Source organism: Pyxicephalus adspersus, chromosome 6 (assembly GCF_032062135.1).
Source record: "Pyxicephalus adspersus chromosome 6, UCB_Pads_2.0, whole genome shotgun sequence".
NCBI classification, from domain to species: Eukaryota; Metazoa; Chordata; class Amphibia; order Anura; family Pyxicephalidae; genus Pyxicephalus; species Pyxicephalus adspersus.
This window is the reverse complement of record NC_092863.1, coordinates 85621971-85636905: the sequence shown is the minus strand read 5'-3', so window position 1 is coordinate 85636905 and position 14935 is coordinate 85621971. Positions and strand designations below refer to the sequence as shown.

The 14935-nt window shown below is 38.2% G+C and overlaps 1 protein-coding gene across 3 annotated transcripts in view; it reads right to left on the bottom strand.

The window, feature by feature from the left end:
• MYO5B (myosin VB) overlaps window positions 1-14935 on the bottom strand; it is a 138132-nt gene that overhangs the window by 13014 nt on the left and 110183 nt on the right. For 2 of the 3 annotated variants that reach the window (XM_072416454.1, XM_072416456.1), the window contains exons 22-27: window positions 9886-10122; window positions 8208-8292; window positions 4779-4927; window positions 3133-3252; window positions 2029-2169; window positions 1879-1938 (exon numbers count right to left, since the gene is read on the bottom strand). In XM_072416454.1, the coding sequence (XP_072272555.1) occupies window positions 1879-1938; window positions 2029-2169; window positions 3133-3252; window positions 4779-4927; window positions 8208-8292; window positions 9886-10122 (792 nt within the window). The remainder of the gene's footprint in view (window positions 1-1878; window positions 1939-2028; window positions 2170-3132; window positions 3253-4778; window positions 4928-8207; window positions 8293-9885; window positions 10123-14935) is intronic. The other variant, XM_072416455.1, reaches the window with a different exon arrangement.

Below are 14935 nucleotides of genomic sequence, written 5' to 3'. Positions count from 1 at the left end.
TACAACTACAGCGTCCTTTTGGTTCTTAACAAGTAATAAATACATTATACTCACCTTTCTACTACCTGTTCTTGCAATGCAAAGGCCTCTAAATCTGGAACACAGGTAGCACACATGTGAATCTGTGTCCATCTCAACACTTTTGGGCCTAGCTGAACCAATGTGATCACAGGTTAGGTATGCATAGATACATTTTGCCTACTATGTGATTACATTGGTTTACCTGGGACCATAACATTTTTAAGCTTGACACAGATTTACATTGTGTGCTTTTCTTTTCATTTTTTGTGCCTTTATATGAGTAACTGACATGACCCATAGTCAAGCCTGCACTCCTTGCTGGTTTAAAAAGTAATCTAGTGCATATTGTAAAGCAGTTCAATTGTTTTGTCACTATTACTGGATGTCTACATCCTACAATATGCTTGGTGTTGGCTCCAATGCAGCACATAGTAGTGTGTCATGAGCTACTGCACATAGTGGTCAGTGGAAAGCACCAACTGGCATCCATAGCTCTTGAATAATGGGAGGAACCATGGGAGACAACACCTGTACATTAGCAGGACAGGTGAATTTTAAACGTACCTAAATACAGGTGATGCTTTTTGATCTTTTTCTAACCCAACCACAGGGTTGAAGCAAACCTAAACTCTGATATTAGGATAAGCCTATGTTAACGACTTTAAACACAGAGTTTTATTAGTGTGTAGAAGCTGAGTGTTTATACCAAGAGATGCTTCTTTATAGCCTTATAACAAATGGGTTCATTACAGAAGCCATTGTGCTGCACTGGTTCTCTGTGAACACTGATTGATAACGCACAAGATAAGGGAAGACTGCAGCTATTAGCAGCATTAGCAGGATGACAGTACATTCCTTACATAGCGCTCCGCCATTCTCTGATCTGTGCCCAGGGAGACATGCAAGTCCCCAGCTGCTTTATTACTTTTACTTATTAGTCTCTGTGATGTACAGAAGCTGCCACTGCTCCAACTTCTTCTATTCAGATGATAAGAAATATTCCGACCTCTGCACAGTGCAGAGAAAGGAGTCAGTTCAAGAAGAAGAGTTTTATCATCTACCAAATATATTAGGCTGGAAATATTTAACAACTCTATGACTGCAGTACACCTCTGCTTTTCTCACGGCATATGGCATTGCACAGGAAGACTTATAAAGTGTAACTAAGGGTAAAAAAAATGACATATATGGTATTGTGCTTTTCTGGGTCTGGGTCTGGGTCTGGGTCTGGGTCCCCCCCCCCCCGTAGCATAGATTTGTTATATGTATCACCTAATTTCATTTATTATATGTATTATCCGATCCTGCCATTAGGCCTGTTATGGTTTTACATTTCCACAATTCCTGTGTTAGTGCTAGTATCGGACTACAATCTATATTTTCTTTAGGTTTACTTATAGTTTTATTTTATCATTGTTACAGAGAACTAGGAATGTGCACCAGACCCTGCTGTCAAACAATTTGGTAAATATTTTTGCTCCGATATATTGATCATATGGTTGCTGCCAGAATGAATAGATTTTACATGAAGGCTGAAAGAATCTTTAGTAAGCTCTGACCACACCAACTTGACCAGACACCCAGATTTTCTTACTTTGAGGCTCACAGCAATGTGCTGCAGTACTGCATGTGTTTATCAGCTCATTCATTTTTAATGGACTGTTTGTTGCCCAGGTCTTATGCATTGCAGCACACAAAATTTTCGTGGTAATGGGTCCTTACTCTAGTAGTGACTGGCAGTAAAGTTAGATTTATGCAGAAGTGGCAATTAAGTCAATCCCTCTATTTTGACTTACATGAAAAAAGCAAAGATTCACGTATAATTTTAAAAAGATTGCTCTGCCACTTTTCCATTACCTTTAGGTTGTTGTAGGCAATGTCTGTGTCACGATCTGTGTCATTTGAGGTTTCAATGACCTGAGTGAAAAAAAAGGACACCAACTTTAGTAGATGTGTCATAGGAAAAAGACATGAAAATAATCAGAATACATGGATGACTATTGTTACCTGGGACTTCTTATTTTCCTGCTGCTCTTTCTTCTCTAACTGATTCTGTAGTTTCTTCCTCTCCAGTTCCAGCTCTCTTACCCTCTTCTGAAGTTTCAGGAACAGAGTCATGTCCATTGCAGCTTTCTCAAGCCCAGCTTCCTATATCACAATAAGATAACAGGTTTAAAGTCTATTCCTGTATTCCCATTACAAACTCATTGGTCTAAGTGAGAAAGGAGGCCCTATATTCTGGGATATATTGATGTATTTGTCTGGTACAAAGCATTGAACCCAGTGATAATTCCCAGGCATGATGAATCTAGAGTGATTAGGAACTTATTCATGGCTTCCTCTCTCTATTCACAGAGGCTAAACAAAGTGGTGGAAGAGTGAAATAAAGGTAGGTATATGCTACTGGGGAGGAAATTCTGATAGTTACAAATTCTTAGCAGTAAATAAGTTTTAAAACGAGTCCTCACTGACCTTTATAGCTGCATCCACAGTAAAGTAGGTCATCCTCAAAATTGACAGAACAAGCAATCTTACTTTTAGCAACTCACCTTTCCCTTTTCTAACTCCCACCAGTGAACCCAGAAGCTCAGCTCCCTCTGTTCTAACTTCTAGCTGTTACTCTGCAGTAAATCTTTCTCGGTTCCAACTTCTGGAAGTGACCCAGCAATAAATCTCCCTCTGCCCTAACTCCTAGCAATGGCCCAGCAGCTCAGCTCCCTCTGTCCCAACTCTCACCAGTAACTCTGCAGCTCAGGTCCCCCAGCCCCACTCTCCTAGGAAAGACTCGGCAGTTCAGCTTTTCTGGCCCCAAACCCCAGCAGTGACTCAGCAGCACATCCTCCCCTCCTCCAGCTCCCTTAAAATGACTGGTTAGCATGGCTCCTTCTGCTCTGCCTTCAAGCAGTGACCACAGCTACACATGCTTTCCCTCTTGGCAGTGGCCTGTAAGCACCCAGCCTTCTAATCTCCAATGTAAACACAAAAAAGAACAAGCTCTGGAAATTGAGAGAAGTGCTGAGACCCATCTTGAACAACTTCAGTGCTTACCTTATGAATTAATTCCAGATAATCTATTATTTCTATTTACAGACCTATAAGGGTTGGCCTTACCTCGACCTCCATAATGGTGTCTTCAGTGTCCCCAATTTCAGAGGTAGAAATAGAGGGGTAGTTGGAGTCAGATTCTAAGCTGCTCTGGTTGGAAGGATTTCTGCGATGACCAGGCGTCTGCTAAAAAAAAATACTATACATCATTAGAATAACCTGAACAATTTATTTCATTTTATTATTTCAAGTGAAAATCAAGTAAATACATTGAGGATGATTTGCAGGAGGTGAGAATCTCTACACAATAAATTGTGTGGATTTGCTGTTCACATTCATCTACTAATAATATTGTGTAAAGATTCCAAAACTACTTTGGTAGATCAACCCAAATGTGTCTAAATGTACATGAGGTTATTATTTCACATTACCTTTGTACCCATTTGGGCATGAATAAAAGTATAAAAAAATATAGGTTTAAACTTGAATCCTCCTCTACTTTATGTCCTTCAAAAAGGTTTTATTACTACATGTAATGTTACCAAGCTTGCACAACTCTTGAGGAATCAGCGCCTCTATGACTGCAGTACACCTCTGCTTTTCTCACGGCATATGGCATTGCACAGGAAGACTTATAAAGTGTAACTAAGGGTAAAAAAAATGACATATATGGTATTGTGCTTTTCTGGGTCTGGGTCTGGGTCTGGGTCTGGGCCCCCCCCCCCCCGTAGCATAGATTTGTTATATGTATCACCTAATTTCATTTATTATATGTATTATCCTATCCTGCCATTAGGCCTGTTATGGTTTTACATTTCCACAATTCCTGTGTTAGTGCTAGTATCGGACTACAATATATATTTTCTTTAGGTTTACTATAGTTTTATTTTATCATTGTTACTGAGAACTAGGAATGTGCACCAGACCCTGCTGTCAAACAATTTGGTAAATATTTTTGCAGGAGGATGATTTGCAGGAGGTGAGAATCTCTACACAATAAATTGTGTGGATTTGCTGTTCACATTCATCTACTATTATTATTGTGTAAAGATTCCAAAACTACTTTGGTAGATCAACCCAAATGTGTCTAAATGTACATGAGGTTATTATTTCACATTACCTTTGTACCCATTTGGGCATGAATAAAAGTATAAAAAAAATATAGGTTTAAACTTGAATGTCCTTCAAAAAGGTTTTATTACTACATGTAATGTTACCAAGCTTGCACAACTCTTGAGGAATCAGCTTCTGGGCACTTCTATTGAGTTAGGCACACCACCCAGAATTCCAATAGCCCATATTTATACATGTGTGGGCAGAAATATTTGTAGTCAAGGAAGAAACATTGTTTCACTGGTTCATGTATGAATATGGAGTAGGCAACAGAAGCACAGAAAGTTGGAAATGATCTGTAATCTAGTAGGCAGAGATACTTTTTTGCATTTCATTGCATCAAAGGTTCTGTGTTGTCAAACATAAATTTAGAAGCACATTGGATCTTTGGAAGGTCATCACATATTTATCTGTACATGCTGTATAGCTAATGGAATACCACATGGTAAATGTCTACGTATAGCAGAAATCAACCTATTATGTTTTGGTGAAGTGGTAAAACCTCAGATTTGTATTGCTCTCTGTGACCCCACGAGTGAGACAATTTAAAGAAATCATTTATAGACAAGTTGAGAATGTACCCCAGTGACATAGCTCACCTTGATGAGAGTCACCTCCTCCCGCAAGTTGTCATATCTCTGCTCCAGACGGGTGTACTCCTTTACCAGGTTCTGGTAGCGAGCCCGCTCTTCTTCCATGTCCTTTTGAAACTGTAGGCTTTCCTTCACTGCACCCTGCGCAAAATCATCTTAAAAAGAAAGTTCAAACAGTGACTCCACATAATCCAGAACTATCTTACAATCAGTCAGGCAGAGGGAGTCATTAGAACTGTTTTACTGTCATCTTGCTGCATTTTTACTGGTTAGAAGTTTCTCTGCACTGGCTCAAAGAGTATCTCAGATCAGGCCAACTTTGGGACTGGTTTGAAGTAGCAAACCAATTTTGTTGCAAAGGTATGCAAAAATGTCCCAGACAAATTTCCACATCTTCAGATCAGATACTAAAGCTAACATCAAAAATCATATTCCAAATTCAAAGAAAAAAATATAAAAAACAAGCCTCAGACAGCATTTACATGGGATACGAGTCTAATTTACAAACGGAGTGTAGCTTTGTAAAATCTCTCCAGAAAATATATTTGGGAGGAAAATAATTTGTTCTCTGCCTCAGACGTGAGCTGCATAACTTTAGGATAGAATGAGATTAAACATTCCTACTTAAAAATTACATTTTAATCAAACTAAGGCTAATTCATTCTCCTATGGGAAAGTCATATGTATGTTACTATCCACCAATGGACCATGTTAGTAAAATAGTGTTGTATATCTGTATGGGCTGAACTGCAACCCAGTAGGTCTGCAATAGGTAACTTAATTTTATGGAACTCAAATTAATTCCCTGACCTTTGAAAAACTAAATCTTACAGATGAAGAATATTTTTTTGTAGGCACATCATTTTTAGGTTGACCTAAATATAGTCATTTTTTTCTGCTGGTGATTGTGCCACCCATGGTAATCCTTGTCCTAATGAAACTGTGATGCCTGCTGTGATTTTGTAGGGATAGTGCTGGGTTTAACCAACAGATGTGAACTCTTTATCCAACTGTTTCTCTATTGTATTAGCCTCATTTTATGGGTAACATCTCACCCTCCTGAGGAAGCAGCTTTGGCTGAGAAACACGTAGATTGTTTCTTTCTATACTTCAAGTACATATGGGATGTAATCTATGCTTTTAATTAATGTTGCATGGAAGGCAAAAAAACTGATGTTAAATGTGCTCATGTTGGACTTATTCCATTTTGAAGAACACAATTTTCTGTAGCCGTGTTACATTTTAAAGACTTGTTTTACCATTATTTTAGATGTTTGGAATATATTGAGGTCAACCTAAAAGGCTAGTCTACTACTTCCTTTCTTTATACAAAAATATTTAGGTTTAGGATGTGACCAATTAGTTTTGCTGAGTGACATATTGGTACTTGTAATATGTAATGGTTAAAGCAAACCGGTTCATAAGATAAAACAAGGATGCTGCCACTGTTGACCTCTCTATATGAAAAGTAGACTCTCATACTAATCCTTTGCTTCTTGTATTCAATTATAATTTATTTTCCTATACTTTCTTTCTTATCTTATTCCCACTATTCTCTCAGGAATCAGCTGTCTGACTAAAAACTACTAAACCATACACTCCCCGTGTGGCTAATATTTTATCTCAACAGTTTTTAGATTTATGTTTGAATATTGTATTGGATATTTTAGTACTCAATTTTCTCTCCTTCTAATGGCTTATCTACAGATGTCAACAACTAAACTAAAAAAAAGGAAGAGAAACATGTAAAGTACCCATACATAAATAAAACCATGCAATAAACACAACCTGCCTACTAAAAGCACGCTATACAAGTGGACAGTACCCAGGTACAGAGAATGGCTTTGAGAGGATACTTGGGGTTATTATATTGGTCTTTTCCCTATTACTTAACTAAACATTGTTCCCTTCCCCGCTTTTATTTTTTACAAACAAATATGTCAAGCCTTGAAATGTAATCATCATAATTGTTAAATCTAAGAAAATTGTTCAAGCATGTGCAGCGATACCCAATATGTGTTCATCATTTACATACACATGCACAGCCTACTCTTGCAGGACAGAGAGTAATGTTGGTGTTCGAATTTAGGTTGTCCCTATATTCGACTCGAAAATGACGATTCGAATTCGGGCAGAGCCGGCCCGAGAAACACGGAATTCGACTTTGCGAATTTGTGTTTAAAAATATGATTAAAAAAAAAAGGCAAACTCCAGATGCACTTTCAATGTTCAGTTCAGTTCCCACGGTCACTGGGCTGTACTTATCATTGGTAAGTCCAGCCCAGGGAGCGTAGGAACTTGTGGTCACAGCTAATAGGAAGCACGCTTTCAATCAGCTGTGACTGCAGATGAACTCTCAATGAAAACTCCATTGAGTGCACGGGAGTGCTTTCAATCAGAGATGAACTGTCTGCAGATGAACTCTCAATGAAGTTTCTTCATTCAGTTTAGTTCCCATTGTCACCTGGCTGTCCTGGTGACCGTCGGACCTTTGCGGTCACAGCTGATTGGAGGAGGCACGCAGGTGCTTTCAATTAGCTGTGACTGCAGATGAACTGCTGTTCCGTATGTGTTCTTGGATAGAGAATCCCTATCCAAGAACACATACTACAGTTACCTTAGGGCTGCAAAAGCAATCAGGGGAGCGGAGCTGTCGTTCGATCACCCGAAAAATATCAGGCTATTCGATCGAATAGCTGCCGAGATGAACACTCGCTGTTCGACCAACGCTAACGGAGAGTATTGCTTTAAAATGTTTTTGTTAAATTTTATTAGATAATATTTTTTATTTTTTTTTAACTTTTTTTTTTCCTTTATTGCTAACAAACACACCACCATGGATATAGATGTATTCTACAGCTTTACAACCAAATCTTTAGATCACATCTGTATTAAAAATCGATTTTAGACTGGATGGCTCCTAGCTGACATTACCTGCAGGTTACAACAAACGGTGCCCTGACCTGCCATAAACCTACAATAATGGGTATAGAGGGGGGCTCTATTTATAAAAAAGGGAATCAGACATTTCCTCAAACCTTTGCTTGTTGGAATCTTCCAGGCCCATGTGTTTCAGTGGCAGTAATTGATTACCACCAGGGAAGGAATCACTTTTTTTTATAAATAGAGCCCAAGGTGTTAAACAAGACATGCTGGGGAAAGTGAAAAGGTCTCTGCAATGACTTACCTGCACCACACCTTCCTTCATTGCAGGTGGTGACACTTCCTGGAGCTTTAGGTATAGGGGCAATCTGACCTTACTTCCTGTTCCAGCACTTGGACCTTGCAGCCAAGCACTGTCACATAACCACCTAACACTGCTAATGTCAGTGCTAAGGAAGTGTGGGTAAGGTGAATATATAGAGGTCTGGGCCGTTTCTTTTTAAAAATAAACCCCTAACAAAAAAACACAGAATCTGTATTCATCTCACATACCTTCAGAACGAAGGAGGATTCGATTGTTGAGCTCTTCTTTCTCTTCCTTTAAGTGACTATTCTCATCTTCTAATTCAGAGATTCGCTGGATGACAAAACAAAGTAGTCTGTTAAAAGATAAACTGCAGACACATTTTTTAAAATATTGAATAGAGTGGAAAAGACCTAAAATTTAGGGTATGTCCTTATTATTATGACCACATTGAGAACATTTGATTGTTCTATGAGGCTCATTCATCAATATTATGTCCTCATTCTTCTGGCTGAATGATGCTGGGCAACCAGGAACCTTGAGAGCATCTTGTGATAGCATATGAGTACGGCGGGAACTAACTTCAGATTAAGTATAAGTATTGCTGCCTGAAATTCTTATTTTCTAATCTGCCAGGAGGCTCATATTTAAAAGATAAAGCCCCACACTGTTTGCCTTCTATAAAGAGTTAAATTTCCTATATTTAATTGCAGAATCACATGTTTTATTTTTTAAGAGGGTCTATTTACAGAGCAGTGTTATGGTCTTATCTCATACTCTAAAAAATAAATAAACTAACGCACATTTGCAAAACACAGCAGTGTTTTAAACAAATATGTATTGTTTTTATATTGGCTTTGGGACTCAGAAGCAAGAAGAGTAAAAAAACATTTATAAGTAGAAAAAGAAGCCTAAACGACAGCCCATTCATGTGACCTGGTAAAGCCATGTCACCATCTCTCCTTCAAAGCCATGTTAGGGTATGAAGGTCCCCAAAATGACCTACACTGGCCAAAACATTATCTATTTGTGTATGACACTTCCATCGCTGTGGGGTTAAAGGCTTCTGCCAACCACACTCACTTCCACAGTGAGTACACATTTTCATATAATCTTTCATATGACAGTATTTTAGTCTTGTGATCAGAGTAGTTCATAAGAGTCACATGCTCCCCCATACCTTTAGGCATTGGTATTGTGTGGCAGTAGCCATGGAAGAATGAGCAACAAGGGATACTATAAAAGTAAAGTGGTTGGGTGTTATGATTTAAGACCCTGTCACTTTGCCTTGAATGTGGAATTTGGCTATGTAGACCTCCATCACAGTAGTCTAGTGATAGTTTTAAACAGGTAAAATCTAATTATAAACAAGGACAGGTCAATATAAAGTGTCAGAACAACCAAAAAGAGTTTTCCCCCCTTAAAGTAAGCTCATAGACACAGTTAAGTATTTACAGCAGCGAGCTGAGCTGTTGAGAAAATTACTTAAATGACTCCAGTGCCTCAGCTGTGATCTTGGAGGATGAATTGCTCCACAGTGTATGACTATTCAGAAAATGACCTGTAATTACCTAAATGTCCATAGTCTATCTAGAGCTTCCCAAGGCAAAAAAACCCTCTCCCAGTCACCATCACCACAACCAAAACACTCAACTTATTTAGTCTTCTGAATCCCTTATGAACCCCTCTGTATCCTGACACATAAATATTATTCTTCTCTGGTGGGCCTGCAGACCAGAGGATGACCTGCATCTAGACGGTCAGGTATGAAGTTACTAAAGGGACCTTTACGAGCAAAAATGTATGCTGTAGGTGCCCTTTCTAGAATACCCCCTTTTAAAGTATCTCTAAAGTCCCTTTCCCAGGACTTTCCCATTTCATTTGGTGTGTCTCAGTTTGCAAAGAACTAAACATAAATAAAGTTACCTGCAGTAGCTGCTGCTTCTCGCTCATATAGGAGTCCTCCACAATCTTCCTCTCATCTTTGCTCTTGGCCAGTTCGGCCCTCAGTGCCTCAATCTCTTCCTGCAGACTGCTCAGTTGGTTCTCATCCTGCTGGTTCTGTCGTTGTTTCTCCAGCTCTTTCTGGAGCTTCTCCACCTCTGCTGTGTGGGCATTCGTCACTATCGCTAGCGTCTCCCTCAGGTCCTTGTAGTCTTTGTTCTAGAGAAAACAGACAGGGATCATCGCACATCAAAGACAAGCTGAAGATTTTTATAGCAACTGTTGTAACCTGCAACTCCTCTTCCACACCTCAAATCATTAACCTTTACCTCTAACACTGTACAGATTTGATATACAAGTTCTTCCCAAACAGCAAGACATATGGGACTTCTGCACTGGCTAACGTGAGGTTGTACATTTCCAGTCTACTTGGAATTTGTGATATGCTATCATGACACACAGGAGGGTCTGGTGAGAAAAGGGTTGTTGTGTTCAATTCATGCACAAAGCTTTCTGGGTGTAACTGGGACAGGAAAAAAAAAGTCATTGTGTCATTTTTTTTCTGACACCAAATACCTTATATTTCCTCCAGTTTCATGCTATCAGGTAGATCCCCATATAAACTACTAAACACGTGCAAATTTAGCAAACCTGATACAAGCCATACAGTAACAACAACATAATTTAATATGACGATCACTTGGATAAAAGATTTACATATTTGAGAAATATAAAATAACAAAAGGACAACCAGCTTTGTATTGGAAAAATCTTAGTAGGAAATTTCACTGCATTTCATTAAATTGGTCTTTTCTTTGGCTGCGTACACACGTGCAATAAGTGTCGATGGAAACGAATGATCCATGAAAGATCGTTTGATAATTGTTAACAAAAAAAGTGCACAGCAACTGGTCAAAAATGCAGACGAACGAGGAATCTCGCTGTAAACGAACAACCATTCTGGCGGATCTGATTGGGAGACGATCGTTCGTAATCTATTGTGTGTACGGTCGTTCAGTGATCGTGGATTGTTCTTTGATACACTTTCTCCTGTACATGTCACTTCCTGCATCGTTTTAACAAACGATCCTAGTGTGTACATTATTGGTGGATTAGATTTGAACGATTATATCATTACAGCATGTACAGAATTGTGCAGAATGCGATCGTTCAAAATAATCGGGAATAATCGTGAATCGTTTTCAAGTGATAAATATTGCCTGTGTACCTAACCTTTGTTGCATCAGACAATTAGTATTTAATTGAGATTTTTAAAAATAATTGAATCACAGGTTCTTTAGGTTTAGTTTACACTTTCAGTTTTTGTAAACACCTGGAAATGGCACAAATGGCAGTTGTATGTGGCTCATCAGTGGTAATGTCAGATAACTGTGCAGAAAGACTTGTATCCGCTCTGCATTGAATGAAAGGTGAATAAACGCGTGGGTAAGACCTGTTCAGTAAATACCTGTCAAGATAGAGACTGCACAGATCCGAGCCAGGTGTTTATCCACCTTTCATTCAATGCAGAGCGGATACAAGACTTTCTGCACACTAATCTGGGATTTCAACCAGTAAAACAATACAAGCATGGTAGTAGTAGTAAAGTAGACCATCGATAATCTTGCCACCCTTCAACCACATGTGTGTTCACTGAACCATTCATATGAAGGACCTACGCACACATCAGCAATTGGGACCAGATGAACACACAGTGATAATGTGAGCTATATTGTTATCTTTATAGCCATGATTAATGCTGGCCAGAATCCTCATCAACAGGGATCTATTTATAAAGTAGTGAATCTGACAAGTGCAAAACACTCTCTGGTAGAAAATCTTCAATCTCCATGTATTTTTAGAAGTGATTGATTCTCCACCAGAGAATGTTTGGGGAATATTGCATTCACTGTTTTCTGAACAGACCCTTTAGATTGCAGCTGTTAATTTTCAAGGTGGGTTAGGTGGGGTATCTGTGAGTTTGTTGCAGATTTTATTATTGGCACCTAGGGCAGTATTGTTCTTTGGTTCCCATGTCAGGTCTGCTCTCATCTGCTCTGTCTGTTCACTCTTGCAGGGGAATTAAAATCAATATTATACTTAAATGGATAAGCATAAGTGACAGTGTTACAGATGAATACTGGCAGTGCATCTCCTGGTACCGGAGAAGCTGAATGGTAGAGACAAGGAAGGATCTTTTACTTTAATGTGGAAAGTTCCCTAATATTACACTATACCATTTAACTGTTCAAGCAAAAATTATTTTTGTTAATAAATGGTAATACGTTTTTTAAAAATTGACATTTTTATTATTTTTTTTTGTATTTTATAAAATATATAGATATGCCCATTCACAAAACCCATAAAATTTTGTAAATTGTTACTTTTTATGTCACATGGTAATAGCCTATAGTTTTTTTGTAAAATTTATATTTAAATTAATTTTACTACACAATCCATGATCCTTTATTGTTTGGTAAAATAAAACAGATGATGATGTTGGGTTAAGTAAGTAGAGATAAATATCTGAACTCCAGGTGTGGGCCTTGGAAAAAAAAAAGCTATGGCACCCAAAATAGAGGAGACTATAAAAGCCTCTTTAGCTCATCATTTGAAATTTAACAATGAACGCTGGCTCTAGCTCAACTATTTTTGTCATTTTGCTATGCATGGCAATATTTAAAAAGCCCTTGTAAATTGTAAACATTCTAATCATTCTGTGCTTCATCACTAAAGTAACTATAGTACTCAGTATATGAAATCTTTTATAATTGTCATGCCTTTATTGATTATTTTTTTCCTAAATACAGGACAAACTGTTCTTCTAAGGAAACCTAATCAATTGTAGCAACAGAGACTGGCGATTCTCCAGTGATAGAATCAAAAAGAGACCATTCACCTTCTCCTAATACTGAGAGATACCATACGATGATTATTTGTCACTGTCCACTTCCTAGTTATCAGTATTTTGTAGAGTTTTAGCCAACAAAGGAATTACATTCCATTGGTTAAAGTGTCAGTGATTTAAGCTACGTACACATGGCAGATTTTTATCGCCCGATAATCGGCATCGGCCAAATATCGGGCGAAAATCTGTCGTGTGTACAGTCGTCCATCGTCCAAACGACCGACCTGCCGGATCCACGGACGATGGATGACAGCCGATCCTAATGAAAGGGAAGGGGGAGAGCACGTGGTAGGGTGACGCTCCGTCGCTCTCCCCCTCCCCTCTCCATAGAGCATGAACGGTGTATTATGTACAGCACCGTTCATGCATCCTGCAGTCCCTTGTCGTTGGAAAGGATCGTGAAAGATCCTTTCCAACGACAAAAACTGCAAGTGTGTACGCAGCTTTAAGCTGTGGAAACAAACAATGACTATTTTAGGAATCTCTGGCAGTGTTTTATGGATTGTTCCAAACCCTGTCACTGCTACTGAACTGTTTGGGCTGTAGGGAAATATTCAAGTATTAATATTCATGCACAATAAAAAAATAAATGTATATACCAAATACTAATGTAATACTGTACAATAATGGATTTAATCAAAATATTATCTATAAATGCCAAAGGTACCAAAATTTTTCACACCAAGCAAAAGGACTTTTGTAATCACAATTTCAGCACAAGTTTACAAAAAATAATATTTATATCTACAAAAAAAGTCTCCCTTCGATGCGTTTCACAGTATAACCTTCTGCTTCTTCAAGATTTTTGAGATAGGTTTAAAATCATTAAAAAATCATATGCAGATGTTGAATTAGAGAACTGAGACTTGTCCACTCAGCAATTATACTTCTGCCCCATGGCTATGTACAGAGTTTCATGAAAGGGTAGCATCAGCATTGGTGGACTGCTACTAGTGATAATGTCCCAGAGTGGGATACTCACCTCTAATTTGAAGATTTGTCACATTAATTCCTGAAATATCAATTTAGCACCCAGGTCCCAAACCAACAATTACTACTTTCTTTAAATAGATACATAGCAGATAGCAAGTGGAAGCTGTGTGTATCCATTTAAGAAGCAATAATTATTAGTTAGTAAGCATTCTCTTTGGACCTGAACTTTAAAAATGCAAAATCCCATTGTGTAACTGTGCTTGACTGTAGCAGTGCATGAGATGAATAGGATGAAACTCATCTTCATCTTGGCTGTGCAATCTTGTTAGCGATCTTGTGCTAACAAAATTAGATTAAAAAAAATCTCTTCCTAGTGATTGGGTATTCTATGCAAAGTGATCTCCCACATTCACTAAGTAAATTGTCCCTTGCTAGGGAACAGCCTTAATTCCTTTGTAAATTAATCTCATGGTATTTCTATTTTTTGTAATACAGAGATGCTGGGAAATCTTTGGTGTCACATGATTACATCTGATTGACCCTCCAACTGTCAATTCAGAGATGAGAGGAAATGAGATAGCATATAAACTCTTCTGGTCCATAAAACAAATATTCTGCCCACCACTTCTATGCATTGTTTGTATCCATTTATCAACCAAATGTTGTTACATTGGGTGGTAATTGTCTGGTAAATCTCTTAAAAACACAAAGTATTATAAAGCACAGAGTGTTCACATGTGTACTGTGGTATGCTGCACTGCCTAGGTGCAATAGGATGGCAATAAAAAGAAATGGCACCACATCTTATTTTGCAACTTTTGGGAGTTTGGACCCGCAGTTATACAATAATGAAACATTATTTTTTTATGTTGTTGTGCTGCCCACAATGTGAGCTAAAAGTCTTCTTACTAGATACTTCTCTTTATAGTCTGAGAGTGATGGGACTCCCAAAAGAATTAATCATCATGTGTTCCATTCCACTGGAGACATTCAACATCTAAACAATCTAGAGCAGAATTTAGGTATTGTCTGGCTCAAGGAGGTAAAGTTGGGTAAAGCTGAACTCTGGGGTAAGTGAATATTGTCTACATGCAAGAGGCCAGTGTATTCTTTGTGTATTTATTTCAAATCTGTGTATTCATTCTCATGAACTTTTATAAGAGAACACTGATGTGTAGGAAACAGAAGGTG